The sequence below is a fragment of the Lobosporangium transversale genome, assembly GCF_002105155.1.
Source record: "Lobosporangium transversale strain NRRL 3116 chromosome Unknown BCR41scaffold_31, whole genome shotgun sequence".
Lineage (NCBI taxonomy): Eukaryota > Fungi > Mortierellomycota > Mortierellomycetes > Mortierellales > Mortierellaceae > Lobosporangium > Lobosporangium transversale.
This window is the reverse complement of record NW_019029009.1, coordinates 59058-74817: the sequence shown is the minus strand read 5'-3', so window position 1 is coordinate 74817 and position 15760 is coordinate 59058. Positions and strand designations below refer to the sequence as shown.

Sequence of the window (15760 nt, the reverse complement as noted above, 5' to 3'; positions counted from 1 at the left end):
GGAAGAGATCGATGAGGTGTGGATGAAAGAGAAGCAAAGGGAGAAAAGAAAGAAAAGAGGGAAAAGAAGAGAGAGACGGGCCAAGAAACTACAAAAATTCTAAAAAAACTTGAGAGCATCATTTAATCGAGAAGAAATTATTGCCACCTGCAGCCACTTTTGGACATCGATCAGTCCACTCATGCTAGACATTGCCAAACAACATTGCGCATTGTGCTTTAATTATTTTTATTTTTTCATGTGTACCATACAGCGATATTTTTTTTTTATTTTTTTATTTTTTTATTTTTTTTTTGTTTTCCTGGACAGTACAAAACAGATAGCATATTCAAGCTATTAGTGACTTAGTCGTCAAACTCTACAAAGTGTCGCAGACGGTCTGCATATGTATTTGCCAGTACAAACTCTCCGAGTTGCTCTCGAAATGTAATGACGATCTGGTAAATCGCTGTCTTGAGAGCTAATAGATGCATGTTATCATGGGAAAATCCAATAAACACTTCAGTAAGGAAAACCTGCAATTACAGAAAAAGGAAAAGAAAGAAAAAAGAACTATACCTTGAACAAGTGCCAGAGAGCGGCTATTGACAACAGTTTGAGCATTAACATGGGCAGAATATGGTGTAGTTACAAATCGCTCAAGTCGACCTTCATATGTAAGGAAATATTCCAGGGACATGAGCAAACCGAGCATGCTCTCTAGAATCTTGGGAATATCCTTCTGAACAACACCATACTGATCTTCGTGATATGAAGCCACTACTAACCTGGCCAAGCCTATAAAAAAATTAACAAAAGAGCGTCGCATTGTTGGTCTCTCATACGAGTATGCCCCGTTTTCCCATCATTAAAAGAAAGACTAAAGGATACAAAGTTTTTACTCTGAAAAGACCAAACGGTCAATTGAAAGTCCTCAGTCGCATGGAAAATAGCTGGATTAGGGATGTTGCTGAGTTGCTTCTGCAGCTCTGGATACTTGAACACTAACTCACGGAGATTTTTACTGACCCAACGGAAAGCCACCAGCTCTAGACGATCTCTCGATCCTCCCAAGTAAGGCCTTTTACCCGACTTTGGATCTGCCAGTGATTTGTCTGCCTCGATCCTTGTCTGTGCCAGAATTTCTTCCGTACTAGGACCCTTGAGACTATCAAAGAAATTCTGACGTTTGCCAGGTCGGAAAATATCAGCCTCGAATGCCCCTCCTTGTTCTGGTGGAAGTCTCCGTCGCACAGTTGTGTTGAGTCGAGCATGTGAATCGTCTGTTGGTGTAACAGCTGCAGCGAAAGTTGGGACTTTAGAGGCTGCGTCAATGCGATTGGCTGCCTTGTTCAAAAGTTCTATACAGTGCCCTGAAATTTGTTTCCAGCTCGATGGTACGCACGTTGCTTCTTTGAAAATATCTACTCTGCGACCAGGCACATGTCCTGCTAAATATGTCAACTCCTGGAAGGCATGGTAAGTTAGCAACGATTCCGGTGTCGTATTGGACCCGTCTACTTTCAGCCCTGATGCCATGCATGCATTTGGATCCACGGACCTTGCGGTGACATTCATTTTCTATAATTAATGATAAGTGAGTTCGCCATATTCATGTCAGAGGCAATACTTTGAGACGCCTGGATTATTTTAATCAACCTAATAGTAACTTTTATTATTATCATTATTATTATTATTATTATTATTATAAATACCTTTGACAAGAACTGATCACACAAAAGATGTACAGATTCCATGAATGCTGCAATAGAGAAAGCTGTGAAGAAAAGGCGCAATGCTAAACCGATACTATACCAGCGGGGACCGTATTGTGGAGCATGGTAAAGGATATCTTCGGCAGCTAATCGCATAGCCATGTTCACCAAAAATCGACTTAAAAGTATGTTGTAACTGAACCAAAAGATGAGTGTAAGACGGTATGCGAATCGTGCAGACTTTTTAATAACACCTTTCCTGTAGTTGTTGAAAATATGATCAACAGCGCTCAGCTGAACGTCGGTGAAAGAAAGCCAATCACGTTGGTACAGCAGATGGTTCATTCCATAAGCGATTCCAATGACGAGAGAAAATGTTCGTGTCAAAATGTATCGTTCATTGACTTGTAAGATACCCTTTTCGCTACAACAATGACAATAAATGTGTCATATATTAATACTAACATTAGGGGATCAGCCCATAAATTTCAGAAGCGTCTATGAATAAGCTGGGAAAATTCATACCTGATGTACACAATAAGCTCGCGGTAATTTGTTAATCCTGTACTAGATGGCACCAAGATCAAGGCGTGAAGAGCACTTGCCATGATCGCATAAAAGCATATTAATACCCATGAGGAGGGATCGCAAGCTATTGACATCAAGTCGTGGAAATATGTAGGGGACATCCTGGGATTTACTGTGAACGTTTGGAAAAAAAAAAAAAAAAAAAAAAAAAAAAGATTCCATAGTTCAAGTCGTATTGTTAGTCCAATGTTAATTAGCCTTGTTCTCTGGGCACTTTTTTTTTTTTTTTTTTTTTTTTTTGAAGTGCCGTCAATTGTATGGTTGCTATCGATGTCGATCTCGTGAGGATGACTCCAAGTTTTTGTTGTTTAAATCATAGACCTGCCTTGTACTCGTGCATTCCTGACTCCAACCAGAGCTGCTCCAAAGAAAAAAAATGTACCCGTCAAGGCGAGCGTGTATAGAGAAAACAGCCCCTTATATAGCCCTATCATCATTGATTATTCCGTCAAAAACGTACGATCAGTAAGTTGCAGACTATACGTGTGTCCTCTTTTTTAAGGTAGAAAGTAGCGAAATCATCAATTGTAGTTAAAAATCCTTTACCAAAGAGTCCTAAATGCACATACTGTGAAGACAAGGCTGCGACATAAGAGAATCCAAGGACGAGCAAAAGATTCGCAATACTTCGCTCATGAAGAACTCTACGCGCAGCGAGCCTATAGGTGAGAGAGTGCAGTGGCCGTTGATCGCGCCTCTTCCGTGAGATCTCTATTGAAGACAACATGATATCGAACTACTATCCCACAACAATGGGCTTGTATCCAATATGGAATCGCGAAATGAATGAGAATAGACTGTACAATCCAGAGGAAAATCCGTGTGGTTTCCTGCAATGCCGTCGCTCTATACAAGGAGGAACGGTGTGATGCTGAAGCTTTTTCTTTTTTCACAATGCAAAGCCACATTGCTTCGAAAGGGCAGGCATGATGAACACAGGGTCTTATTACATGGGAGCACAAGGTCTATCTATGATGGCCATTATTACATTTGTCTTTCTTTTCATGTTCTTCTTTTCTCACACACATGGCGTCTAATTCTAATTTGAATGGCGACAGGATGGTTTACTTTGCCGCGGGAGTATCGCTAGTATTCATGGTATATTCTGTCCTGCGTCATGCCTCTGCTCTCTTTGAAAGCGAAGCACCCAAACCCCGCAATATCCTTGGCATGGTTGAGGATAGTATGTAAAAAAGAAATTTGACTGCAATCTCTAAAATTGCTGATAGACAAGGCAATAATAAAAATAATTAAAACATTAAATATGGATAGAAATCAAAATGGAATCGTTGGCAAAACTTGCACGGTCAGACAGCATTGTGCTACAGGGGAGGTATGAAGTGATAAAGATGTCTCTCTTATATTGTATTGCCATTTAAGTGTTCTGGGTGTAGATGTTTATGCGTTTACTGCTTCAATAGTTCTGTCCGCATCCTTCTTAGCCGAGCAATGCGTGGTATGATAGTAGTCGATATAACGATGCATTTTATAAATTGACTGAACCAAAATAAAAGACAATCCAAATTGAAGGTATTTTGGTATACGGTATATGCTTCCATCAACTAGAGCCAAATCTACGGTTTATCCTTGATACCGTTGCAGAATCCGATATTGAAGAAGAGCGATGGAAGGCTATTACAACTCTTCAATTACTAACAAGAAATGGTAAGCATGAAAGCTTCACTTTCCCTTTCAAGTACTACCAAGCTTTCTTCTCTTTTTTTTTCTTCAGTAGCCCTACGATCAATTTTCCTTGTATTACTTTAATTGACCGAAAGCAACCTTTTAGAAAGCAATCGTCAAACTCTAGTTGATGCTGGAGCACTTTTGATTCTGGTCAATTCATTAAAGGATCCCAAGAATAGAGAGAAATCACACCGCTACGCTGCAGTATCAATATGCGAATTGATTTCGGGATCAGGTAAGCGCTGTTCTCCCTTTTATTTTTTAATGGAAACAAGAAAAAGTAAAACACTTCGATTTTATCTTAACCTTCTTTAAACTATGAATACTTAGAGGATCGGCGGAAACAAGTCGTGCAGTATGGGATTTTAGAGCCTCTATCACGGTTCTTGATCAAGGTTGAACCAGCTAACGAACTTCAATACTGGTCACTCATGGTTGTTCATCAACTAGCGGCAAGCGGTAATACCTTTTTTTTATTTTTTATTTTTTATTTTTTTATTTTTTATTAATTATATATATTTATTTTGTTATTTCCTTTTTTTTTTTTTTTCTTTTTTTTTTCTTTGTAGATGCGCTACATCCCCAGTTGATTAATGCTGGAATGATCAGGATATTAGCAGAGATGTCGCGGTTATCATTCGGAAATGCGAATATGCCCAAGATCTGTCTTCAATCGCTGGTCCGATTGATAGTGACCATTGAATATGAATCTGTAGTTCGGTGGTATCTTTCAGATCTGTTGGAATATGATATCGTACCTCTGATCGCCAACTACATCCGTAGTGGTAAGGATCGCAAGTATAAGAGACTTATTTTTAGTCCTCTATCTATATTTTTCTTGATGCTTTTAATTGACCTTGTCTACTTGGATAATAGATGATTTTGAATTAGTATACTGGGCTTTGGCGCTTATGTATGAATTTGCTATCAAAGGTACTATATATAGTCGATTTAAAGCTTTTACTTTTGCTATTTTATTAATCGGATACTAAATTTTGTTCCTTACCATCATGTCCAGGGGTAGCACTAGATGAGTTCAAGGAGATGCGAGGCATATGTAGATCCATTAATGCGTTGCTAGCTGCAGACGAGGCATATATCTCTAGGATTGTGCTACGGACTCTCAAGTTCATGATGCTACAGGATGGTACGCGGAATATGCGTATAAGAGTGTAATAAAAGATAATTAGGAAAAAAAAGAAAAGAAAAGAAAAAACAAACAGAAAGATGCTGACAAAAAAAACTCTTTTTTTATATTTCTCAAGATGCGTTTCAGCTTCAAGCTTTGAATGCAGGGATCGGCTTCAGACTAGGAAAATGTCTAGCGTCCAAGGACGACGATGTCAAGTACTGGGCACTCAGTATCGCTCACGAATTTGTTCTACACTCCCAATGGCGACAGCAGTTTATAGAGACTGGCGCATTTGGACAAGTCATCAACATCGGACTCTCATCTGTTTCGAGGAAACCACTTAAAGCTGCAAGTGAGATTTTGCCAGCCAAAGAGTATATCATGGATATTCTCGTGATAATTTGGGGATCCAGTATGTCTAGCTATGCTACCTACTATGTGCAGCATTACATCAAGGCATCATTTAGCCGGCTCTATTTCGCTTCAAGATACACATCTAATGCCTATGCTATTTTCTTTCTATTTTTCCTTCTTTATATATTGCGCGGAACGACAGGAAACCATCTGGAACTACTTTTAGGCATGCGGGGGCTCGCCGAGGCTACCTGTGTATTTTTGCAGATGGAGAAGCGGACAAGCGACTTGTCACAAAGTCGGCTAGCAGCAGTGATGGCAGAAATCGCCAGATTCACGCGTAAGTGATAATATACCTTTTTACTTTTTTATACATTAATCAAAGAATCATCAGTACACTAAGCAGCCTATATTCGCTCTCTTTGTTGTCTACACTATTAGCCACGTTGGACCGCAAGTTGACTCGATATGGCGTTAATCTTAATGTGCTTGATAGATCACCCAATAGTTCTGGAGTTTTGATTACTTAGAATAAAAACCATACCAAAAGAGCGTGCTTGTGTGATATGAAGCACCGCTCCTATATATTTTGACCTAAAACACGATATTTTTCTCCCCTGGTTGGATAGGCTAGGCTCGTCATTATCCTGAGGACGAAACTCGTGTGCATACGTAGACTCGTCATCATCCTAAATAGTGGAGCTATGATTCAGATCCAAAGATACGATGTTTTCGTTTAACTTTATTTTGTCATTAACCTCTTTTGTATGACAAACTTTGACCGCGCGACAGAAACGTAACAAAAAAGGTCGAATCATTTATTTATGGCTCAATTTAGACAAAGGTGGAAGCGACTCTGATTGTTTCGTTAATGTGTATAGCCACTATAAGGCTGTATTATAAAGCCATTGTGATCCCGAAGAAGAGTGCAGCAAAGTTTGAAGGTCATTTACTTGCGCAACAATGGTAACCTCGGCCTCCATGGTATATTTAAAACATGAGATTAACAATGTAATATTGCTATTATCAGCACTCGAATTATTCAACTACAAACTCAGGAGTTTCCACCTTAGATTGCAACAGAGGATAGTGGCGGAAGAGGAGGAGGAAAAGGAAGAGATGTAATTATCATTTGCAGTTGTATTCCATCCGAGTTGATCTCAGACTGGAAGGTACAACTGTAGGATGAGGTTTTCTACATAGTTCGCATGTGTGGGAGCTAGGGTGCCTCCGCCCCTACATATGTATGATGGAGAGCATAGACGCATAGGTACTGTGTACTGCTTTTTGATCCAATATGTCTGCTACACTTCGATTCTTTGTTTGGCAGACTATTAGAGAGGTTCAAACACTGCTTCAAGGTATGCTCTCAGTGGTCATTGTCTACTTTTGGATAAAGCATTATCGTCAATGGCTTTGTGTTGTCAAAGCTATAGCATATCCTAGGTTTTCTAGCCTATTAATGAGTGGCGTACTCAGCTACGACAAACCAGCTGTGCCTTTACTTAAGCCTCTAAGCCTGCAACATCGTACCATAGTTAATGAAGCATATAGATAGGGTTTGGGATACCGTCCCAAACCCTACTCAGGACATATTGAACTATAGTGGAATGGATCCTTGACCGGATTGACAATGAAGATTGGGATTGGAGAGCAATGAGTACCCTATCATAAATGTGATCTATTGAACAGGGTTTCAATGGTACACCAACATCAAATATCAGGTTTCTTGAACGTGTATGTTAACAGCGGCATGACACTTTAAAAAACTATATAAACTGTTCTCTTTGAATGAAAGGAAGAAGAAGAATCAGATGGTATATACTTATTTTTATGACCTGGTAGATGTATGGCACGACTGGTTCGAGATGTGACAAGAGGTATGATTCATAATTGCACGCACGCATCTAGATATATACCTCAATCATCTCAACTGCGCCTTCGGGGCGATGCCCTTTGATAAGATGGATATTGAAGATAGACGACCAATGGAGATAGAAGCCTCATTTATTGATATATATGTTTGCAAAGAGTACGCCCTTGAAGTCATTGAGGCCTACATGTGCCACATCAGCTAACTCTCTAACGAGGCGATTGTACTTCGCTAGTCCGATATCTCTTCCTTAAATGTAAACAATCTGGAATCCAAGAACAACTTCAACAACGCCTGTGGCAGGATCTTTTTGATGATAACAAATCTACCATCTATAATGTCGGCTCTATGATTTGCATTCAACGACGATAACGCTGAATCATGCATTTTGTCATCAGGATTTTGACCTTGGACGCGTTTCAACTAAAACAATAATCCACTGTGTGTCAAAATGGCTTTTTTTCCTCTGCGTAAAATACTTTATACAGGCGTTACTCCAAGATTTTAAACGGATTCTTTTAATAGTTATTTTAAACCAAAGTCAATAAGCTTCTCTTTTGGCCACTCTGAGAGTGCTTACTTTCTAGCATTGCACTCTTCGATTGTATATTGAACGGTTTATTTCCATTCATTTTTATGTGGTACGTATTAATGTCAATTTGATATGGCAGGTATAAACATTGCTTATTGGCAGGAGTTCTTAGTTTTTTTTTTTAGGATCGTCCCATAGTGATTCTGCTAGTTCTCGTGCCTTAATCTTTTTATCTCTTCACCTCCACTTTCTTTCTCCTTCATCTTCTCTCAGATGTGTATAAAGGCCTCTCCAAAAAAAAAAAAAAAAAAAAAAAAAAAAGCTATTAAATTTTATTGGTATTGCTTTTTGCGTTACTTTGGGTAGGGAGAGAGGAAGTGGAAGTGGAGCTGCAGAGATTAAAAGTCGATGTTTGTACCTAGACTGAGAAAAAAAAGATTCGCCGTCACAACGTCGGCGGCTTTGGATACGGGTCTATGGCAAGAATTCATATTGAGCACAAGTTCCCCCTCTGAGTCAAGCCTCTTTCAACAAAATCAGCCAAAATGGTATTGTGTAGTGAAAAATAGGATTGCATTCATCCAATGGTGAACAGGAGAGGTCAAGGCAATCCATCAATTTATTAATGCATCCATCAGCAACTACCATATATCATGATAAAAAAAGAAGGAAGCTGCAAAGGACATTTCTTACATCGATGACTTTGCTTATTGGCAACAGGCGGAACCTCTGTTCATTGTCACCAACTGCAAACATGAACCAACCTAAACTTTTTGCAAACAGTGAATGAAGCATAATCATCTGACTCTTTTTCAGAGCTATTTCGAAATGATGTGTTAAGGACAAAAGCGTTACAGGATACAACGTTCCAGCTTCTTTACTCTTGTTGAACAAAGACTATGAGTCCAACACTTATTTTACAGCATCAAGGAGGATAGGAAAAAGAAAAAAAAAAAAAAAAAAAAAAAAAAAAAAAAACGTAAAAACATTAACCAATGAACATTAAAAACCTCTACATCGCCAACTTTTGCAAGGCATGGACATTACAACCTTTGAAGGATACATGCAAGGTTTATGATTGAGCGATTTTAGACGACAAGAAATCTACTTCAATCAGCTTTTGTAAACGATTTTGACATGATGTACAGATGGATGATCTTAACAGGAAAAGTCGGGATTTCATTATTACTTCTCTTCCTCAGCCATCACTAAACATTTCCTACGACCTCCTCCCTTTTTTTTTTTTTTTTATCATATCATGGTACTTTTGGTCGAATCTTGATACTTTTCAGGTTAACGTTCCTAAGACCAGAAACACCTACTGCAAGGGCAAGACCTGCAAGAAGCACACTGCCCACAAGGTCTCTCAGTACAAGACCGGCAAGGCTTCTCTCTTCGCTCAGGGTAACGTCTTTTTTTTTTTTTTTTTTTTTTTTTTTTGGAATAAGAACAATAGAAATAAGCAGCAATAACAACTCAAAGAAAAAAGAGGATATAACGAAATGCGAAGTCGCAACAAAAAAAAAACAGGCAGCTGAAACCCCCATGTCTTCTATGGTCTTTTTCTTTTCTTTTTTTTTTTCCCCTCTTTAAACAGGAAAGCGTCGTTACGATAGAAAGCAGTCTGGTTATGGTGGTCAGACCAAGCCCGTCTTCCACAAGAAGGCCAAGACCACCAAGAAGGTTGTCCTTCGTCTTGAGTGCCAGGTCTGCAAGTACAAGCACCAGATCGCTTTGAAGCGCTGCAAGCACTTCGAGCTCGGTGGTGACAAGAAGCAGAAGGGTAAAACTAATACTTACAAAAAAAAAAAAGGTTAATATTTTAATAATAGTTCTTGTCTTCTAACTACTTTTTTTTTTTTCCTTCATTCTTTTAGGCCAGGCTCTTACCTTCTAAATGCCATAAAAAAAATACATTATTGCGATCATGTTCAGCCTGTGTTTTATTTTTTAATAAAAAAATCCACCAGATTGGGCACGTCTCCTCCTCCCTTTTCTCTCTTTCTTTCTCATTCGTTCATGTGCGAAGTGTATTTTAAGTTTTCTTTACTTTATATGAAGTAAAAAAAAAAAAAAAAAAAAAAGTGGTACTAGTAAATAGAAATGCATTTATTTATATGTAGATATTTACAGCTTCTTCATGTCTGAATGAATTCAAACCGATACTTCGCTTCCCCTTCTGCGCCAAAGATATGTTGTCGTGCAATTAACCCTCGTTTTTGACTTTGCACAAGTGTCTCGCCCTCTGCAGGGGCGCTAGAATAACTCTCTACCTCTAATGGTACGTGTGTTCCTGTGGTCCCGCTGCCTCCAGAAGAGGTATTGCTGCTCCTAATACTGCCACTTTCTCTTAAAGTGTGTGAGAGTGAAGAAGAAGGGAGAATAGCTTGTTGCTCTTCCTGAGTCATCATCATCTCTTTAAACTCCTCTTCGATCTGCTTCATCATCTGTACATCTTCTTCCACAGGCCAATCGCGAATTGTGAGTGGATATGGTAATAATGCCAGTCGCTTGAATAGATCAGACCCCATTTTGAACCCAGCCTTGGCCTCTTCTCGTGCCGGACTAGAGTTGCTATTCAGCTTTGCATTCAAACACGAGACACGCAAGGCGGCCGTGATCGCATGATTGACCTTGGCTTGAATTGAACACCAGTTTGGATATGAATCCAACATCAACTCCAAATGGTGAAGGAGTACATTCGAGAGTTGCGTGCAGATTTGATGGGCTGTATTAAAAAACTCTGGATCGTGAGTGCACTGACGTTGTGTTGATGGGTTTGGTTGTGTACCAAATGAGATAAACGGTCCAGCTGCAGAAAAAGACGGCGATGACGATGCAGTTATAGGTTCTTCGGTTGCAGGCTGTGGGCTATGGCTCTTGACATTGGTGCTACTATTACCACTACCATCTCTTGATGTGCTGGCCTTGACGGGCGATGCATGAGATGAAGTATTGCTGCGAGATGAAATGTATTGTTGAATAGGCAGATACGATGATTGTAACATAATGGTAATAGTATAATAGGACATGATCATGGTGCCTAGATAGAAAAAGATAATGCAAGGAGATACTTAATCTCTTGAACATTCAGGTATTTCTTTCTGCTTTTTGCTTTTTGCTTTTGCCCTCTCTTCATCCTTTGGACAACTTACCCATCTTGCCATTCACCTTGTGGTTAACGTCCTCACTATCTACGTCTTGCCGGAATCTCATATAATCCGGCAACGCCTTCTCCCAGGCAATCAAGTCTGCCTGTAAACTCTGTAGTTCTCCATCCTTACGCCATGCTTGTTCAGACCATTGACTTTGAACTCCCAGATTATTGTTACTCTCGTCTCCATTACCTACAGGGGTTGGTGTCGCTGCTGTTGCCTCCGCATCTGCTTCGTATCGAGGTGAAGAAGTTGTGGAGCTATTCGTAGCTATAGGTGTCTGGCATGCTGAACCTGATGCTGGGACGCCTATGAGATTTACGCGACCCGCGAGGTAGTATGCGACACGGCGGCCTAATGTCCATAGTCGAATCTCTTCCAAAAATAGTAAGCGAGCGTATGAGCCACCGTCCGTGGTATCTTCTTCTGCATCTAACAGTTTTTGCATACGTTCCATGTGAATGCTGAGCTCTTGCTCCTCCGGAGCGACTAATGATGATGTGGATCCTGTGTTGCCAGCAGGATAACGTAAATGGTTAAGATGACCACCACGCTGGCACTGCTGCTCTAAAATTTTGGGTGAGAGTACTTGGAACTGTTGATGAGGTCCGCCGATACTTTCTCGGATTCTGCCTGGAAGACTATATCCACTGGCAACGCTTCTAGGCCCACCCACTCCAGACAGTAACGGAACCCGCGCACTCTGCTCTCGATTTTGGTCAACCGGATCATCGTCGGTGTCATCAAGAATGTATCCGAAAGTACCTCTCTTATTGTCCCAATGGCTTCCTTGAGCATCCTCTTCATTATCTTCATCGTCTTCTTCATCGCTATCAGGTGCTGTGTTACGATAACCTGGTGGCGGGTTTGCTGCATTGTGTCTCTTCTCCGGTGGCTGTTTCCAGTCTCGTCTGTAAGATAAATCCCTTCGCTTTCCGATGACATGCTGTTGATGCTGCTGCTGTTGTTGTTGTTGTTGTTGTTGCTGCTGCTGGTGATGGCTTGGTTTTGGCTTTCCACCAAACCCAATGCAGCCCTCAATCTTCGGTAGCTCAGCCGTGATGGCCATCGAGTCGATTCCATGTGGCCATCCGAAGTAGAGCCTAGAAATCGAATCACGCACATAGAGGCCCCAAAATGCCCAGAGCCTTGCTTGATATGCGGCCTCAGGAATGATACCCTTGTTAGACTGGATAGCTTGACTCTCTGCCTGAAGATTTGGGATGATATTTTTTGGTGATACAGATGCTTGAGGGAACGGCTGAAATCTCTCACTTTCTTCCTGCTGTTGGTCCTCTTCTCCTGGTGTGCCAGCATGTCTGGTGGTTAGTGTATGGTAGGCACCACAGACTTGTACTAGACCTACGACTGCTTTGAATACACCATAAATAACTAAAGAGCCGAGGAGAAGGCCCTGCATCCTACTTAGACGGACCTTGGCGTCAATATAGAATTGCAGCTCTAAATTGGCCGTGTATTTGACGGGCGACAAAAATAGTAGAATACTTTAGAGTTTGTCCTACGGTCGCGTCGATTGAGGATTGAAAGTTTTTTTTTTTTTTTTTTTTTTTTTTTTTCTTGACATTGTATTTACCTCTTGCTCGTTCTCTAAACTGAATGGCGCGCTTGATGTCGCTTGTCCTTGCCAGATGCTTACAAGCCGTCATAAAAACAATGTTCAACAAAAACAATGCCTGAGGAGTTTGCGGCTCCATCAGATGCAACTCTACAATTGCACGGTTCACCACTGGATAATAGAAATGAGCATGCTGGAGGTCGGAATAAAAAATAAAAATAAAAAAAATAAAAACACGCACTCGTGTTGTCAGCATAATAAGGGAAAATATATTGGACATATGATTCATATTTTCTCACATACCTCAAAGAACGCGTCAACCAGATAGTTGGCATCCCTTGGCAACAACGTTAAATGACTGGGTATTTCTTTCAGGCCATCGCCGCCGTTTGTTAGAGTTGCTGTTGACTGCAATATATCACTGGCAATAAAAAACTCGTCCTGCTCCTGTGAAATGTGGCGTGGGAGCAAAATGCTAAAATCATACTTTTTGATTGCAAGCATATCTCGTGCGATCTTTTGCATCCTCAATGCTTGTTTGATCTCCTCCTCTGTCGGTGGAGGCATGACCACCTCCTCTTCTAGTGAAGTAAAAGGCGGTTGCATGGAAGGATGACTGTGATGGGAGCGGTAAAAACGATGGACTCCTGGATATAGCGCAGGAATCTCATTGGTGCCCTCCAGGTTTGCAGCACCTTCTAAAGAAGTTGATGATCCAACGACAGAAGGTGGGGCTGCAGACGCATAGATAGCGTTATGGCGCGAATCATCGACTCCTTCAGGCATCAGTTGTTGGAATGCATCCTCAAATGCTGGATCATACCCATTCTGACGCGAGTGCCGGTGATAATGTTGTATATCAGGGTCGCGACGCGGGTGCTGTTGCTGCTGCTGTTGCTGTTGTTGCTGTTGTTGCTGCTGGGTATAGTGTGGTGTTGTGGCGACATGATTTGATGCCCCCCCTGCGCTGGCGCCGGTCGAAATGAGGAGCCTAGTTGACTCAGAAGCGGCGGAAGCTGGCGTAGTGGATGAATTGATTACCCCGCTTGAAGAATATCCAGAAGATAACCCGAGAGCAAGACCATCGTAACTGGGGTACGTGGCTTGAAATAGATTGGGGCTCTTGGGCTGTGAATCCGGAGGAGATTTGGTGTAACATGATTGCTCAGAGCTTCTCTCGTTGTGCTGATATTCACATTCATTCTGCAGCCCTCGCCTACTCTCTTTATCCAAGACCTCATAAGATTGATGCTGCTGCTGCTGCTGTTGCTGTTGCTGTCGCTGTTGTTCCTGCTGCATCAGTCTTTGTGTTTCTTGAGATTGTGAATGCATAACTGATGATGAGATTGAGTGATTCGCCGAATCCTGTTGCCAAGATGTTCGAGGCTGCTGTTCTGGAGGTGCAGAATGCTGTTGCGATCCACTTGTAGAACTGCTGCCGCCAAGGATCCATGAATTTCTAATGGAGGATATGAAACTCAATTGACTAGATCCTCTTCCTCGGGACTGACCAGAGCGTTCGCTGTTCCCATCTGCAGCAGCTGTAGATTGTGCTTGCTTCGGAAAGAGCCGTACAGTGCTTCGGGGGCCAGGATGAGCAACACGCAATGCTTTAGAGACCTGTCTTGATTGTGATGACAAGACCTGCTGAGCTCTCTGGAAACCCATCTGCTCAGCTGAATTATAGCCAAAAAACAATGGATGAGGACCAGAAGAAGCTAATGCATAGGAAGGCAAGATTGCACCTCCTTTGGATGCACTGGGTCTATTGGCAGGGACACCCAAGAGCTTTTCTTGACTAAGAGGCGAGTCACCCCATATGGTACGTGAGAGCTGCGCATCTGTGTATAAGCAGTCGACATTGTTTTTTTTACAGTTGGAGCAGGGTATCCCACTATCACATTTGCGCTAGCCATCATAAAAAAATAAAAAAAATAAAACGATGAAATAAAGGGCAACAGGTAAAAGAGTGAAGTAAGAAACACAGTATGAAGGTGGACAGCCTATAAAATAGCAGAAATAGCTCATTGCTTCGTTATTCGCTTACCTTGTTTTGACGACATCGATTGCAAGATGTCGCGACCTTGTGTCTCTTGCGAGCCTTGCCTGGGAGATGTGGAAGAGAAAATTCCACCTGTGTCCGAGGTGCCCCGCGAGCGCCTTCGAGGTGTACAGCAGAAGAATGGTCCATACGGTCCATATGAAACATCGTTTCTGGACCTATGACACCAGATGTGGCTGCAGATCGAGCATTAAAACCGAGGGTTCCCGAATCAGCAACCGGGGAAACACCAGGAAGTCCTTTATCCAACCGTGCATTAGTACCAGTCTTATCTATAGGGAGCTCATGCTGCTGGTAGGACACTTGTTGGGGATGCTGTTGCTGATAATGCTGCTGTGGTTGCTGTTGTTGGTGATGATGCTGCTGTTGCTGCTGCTGTTGTTGTTGTTGCTGGGCTGCTTGCGTATTTAATGCAGGAGTTGTCCAGGTTGCCGAGGATAGAGGCCCGGATGCCGACATAGAAAATGTTGTAGAGCTGAATATTGGGAAAGACATTGAGATAAAGCCAAGCAACACTTGATGAGGAGATAATTGAGTATGAGCAAGCAGAAAGTGAGGTGGCTGAGATATATAGGAGATATGAATAAACGTCTACAATCAATGATCCAACTGTTTATGAAAACTCAAATGTCTGATAACACCTGCAAGAAAAGATCGGCGTGTGCGTGGTGGAAGCTTGTAAAAAATCTCCATGCCAATCGCTTTAGTGAGAGAGATTAATATTTAAACGGGGACATCGTAAGAACAGATGCAGGCGATAAGGCAAGATGTTGAAATGCGAGCGATAATAATAAAATAACACTAACCTGTAATAATATATAATAATATTGTGACAAATACAAAGATTGCCACAGTTGTATTAAATGATCGGAGTAGAAGAAATAGAGGATGCAGGTGGGGGAAGAAAGGATGCCAATATCAGCAATGTTAGTGGATAGAGTGAAAGGGAGTTGAAGGGAAAGGAAGAAAGGGAGGAGGAAAAGAGGAATAAAACAGCCTTTTTGCCATGCGGTCCATCGGTGTCAATCCTTAATTAAAAGGATTAGGTTAGGATTAGGATATTAAGATGCATTTTTATCGACTCAAATTAAACAAGAGCATAGTTTTA

At 41.3% G+C, this 15760-nt stretch overlaps 5 protein-coding genes across 5 annotated transcripts; 2 read left to right on the top strand and 3 right to left on the bottom strand.

Moving 5' to 3' along the window:
• Positions 1-344: 344 nt before the first annotated feature.
• BCR41DRAFT_398369 (nucleoporin protein Ndc1-Nup) lies at positions 345-2302 on the bottom strand (the record flags this gene model as incomplete). The annotated part of the gene is made up of 5 exons (XM_022028960.1): positions 345-460; positions 559-777; positions 882-1560; positions 1695-2118; positions 2220-2302. The coding sequence occupies 5 exons, from the start codon at positions 2300-2302 to the stop codon at positions 345-347; spliced, it is 1521 nt and encodes a 506-aa protein (XP_021879182.1).
• A 240-nt stretch (positions 2303-2542) lies between these two features.
• BCR41DRAFT_129688 (hypothetical protein) lies at positions 2543-3133 on the bottom strand. The gene is made up of 2 exons (XM_022019480.1): positions 2829-3133; positions 2543-2709 (listed from the first exon to the last, which is right to left on the bottom strand). The coding sequence occupies exons 1-2, from the start codon at positions 3007-3009 to the stop codon at positions 2591-2593; spliced, it is 300 nt and encodes a 99-aa protein (XP_021879181.1). The 5' UTR covers positions 3010-3133; the 3' UTR covers positions 2543-2590.
• A 109-nt stretch (positions 3134-3242) lies between these two features.
• On the top strand, positions 3243-6006 carry BCR41DRAFT_357674 (armadillo-type protein). Its single transcript, XM_022024936.1, has 12 exons — positions 3243-3465; positions 3555-3615; positions 3704-3738; positions 3849-3947; positions 4072-4203; positions 4299-4427; positions 4538-4753; positions 4845-4901; positions 4987-5115; positions 5234-5512; positions 5657-5794; positions 5896-6006. Exons 1-12 carry the CDS (start codon positions 3309-3311, stop codon positions 5982-5984), a joined length of 1521 nt encoding a protein of 506 aa, XP_021879180.1. The 5' UTR covers positions 3243-3308; the 3' UTR covers positions 5985-6006.
• Positions 6007-8854: 2848 nt separating this feature from the next.
• BCR41DRAFT_388020 (zinc-binding ribosomal protein) lies at positions 8855-9903 on the top strand (the record flags this gene model as incomplete). Its single annotated transcript, XM_022027954.1, has 4 exons — positions 8855-8929; positions 9152-9263; positions 9457-9642; positions 9737-9903. The coding sequence occupies 4 exons, from the start codon at positions 8855-8857 to the stop codon at positions 9754-9756; spliced, it is 393 nt and encodes a 130-aa protein (XP_021879179.1). The 3' UTR covers positions 9757-9903.
• Positions 9904-9948: 45 nt separating this feature from the next.
• Positions 9949-15612, bottom strand: BCR41DRAFT_423828 (hypothetical protein). Its single transcript, XM_022030338.1, has 6 exons — positions 15459-15612; positions 14638-15353; positions 12894-14498; positions 12609-12783; positions 11015-12475; positions 9949-10902 (listed from the first exon to the last, which is right to left on the bottom strand). Exons 2-6 carry the CDS (start codon positions 15145-15147, stop codon positions 9998-10000), a joined length of 4656 nt encoding a protein of 1551 aa, XP_021879178.1. The 5' UTR covers positions 15148-15353; positions 15459-15612; the 3' UTR covers positions 9949-9997.
• Positions 15613-15760: the final 148 nt, after the last annotated feature.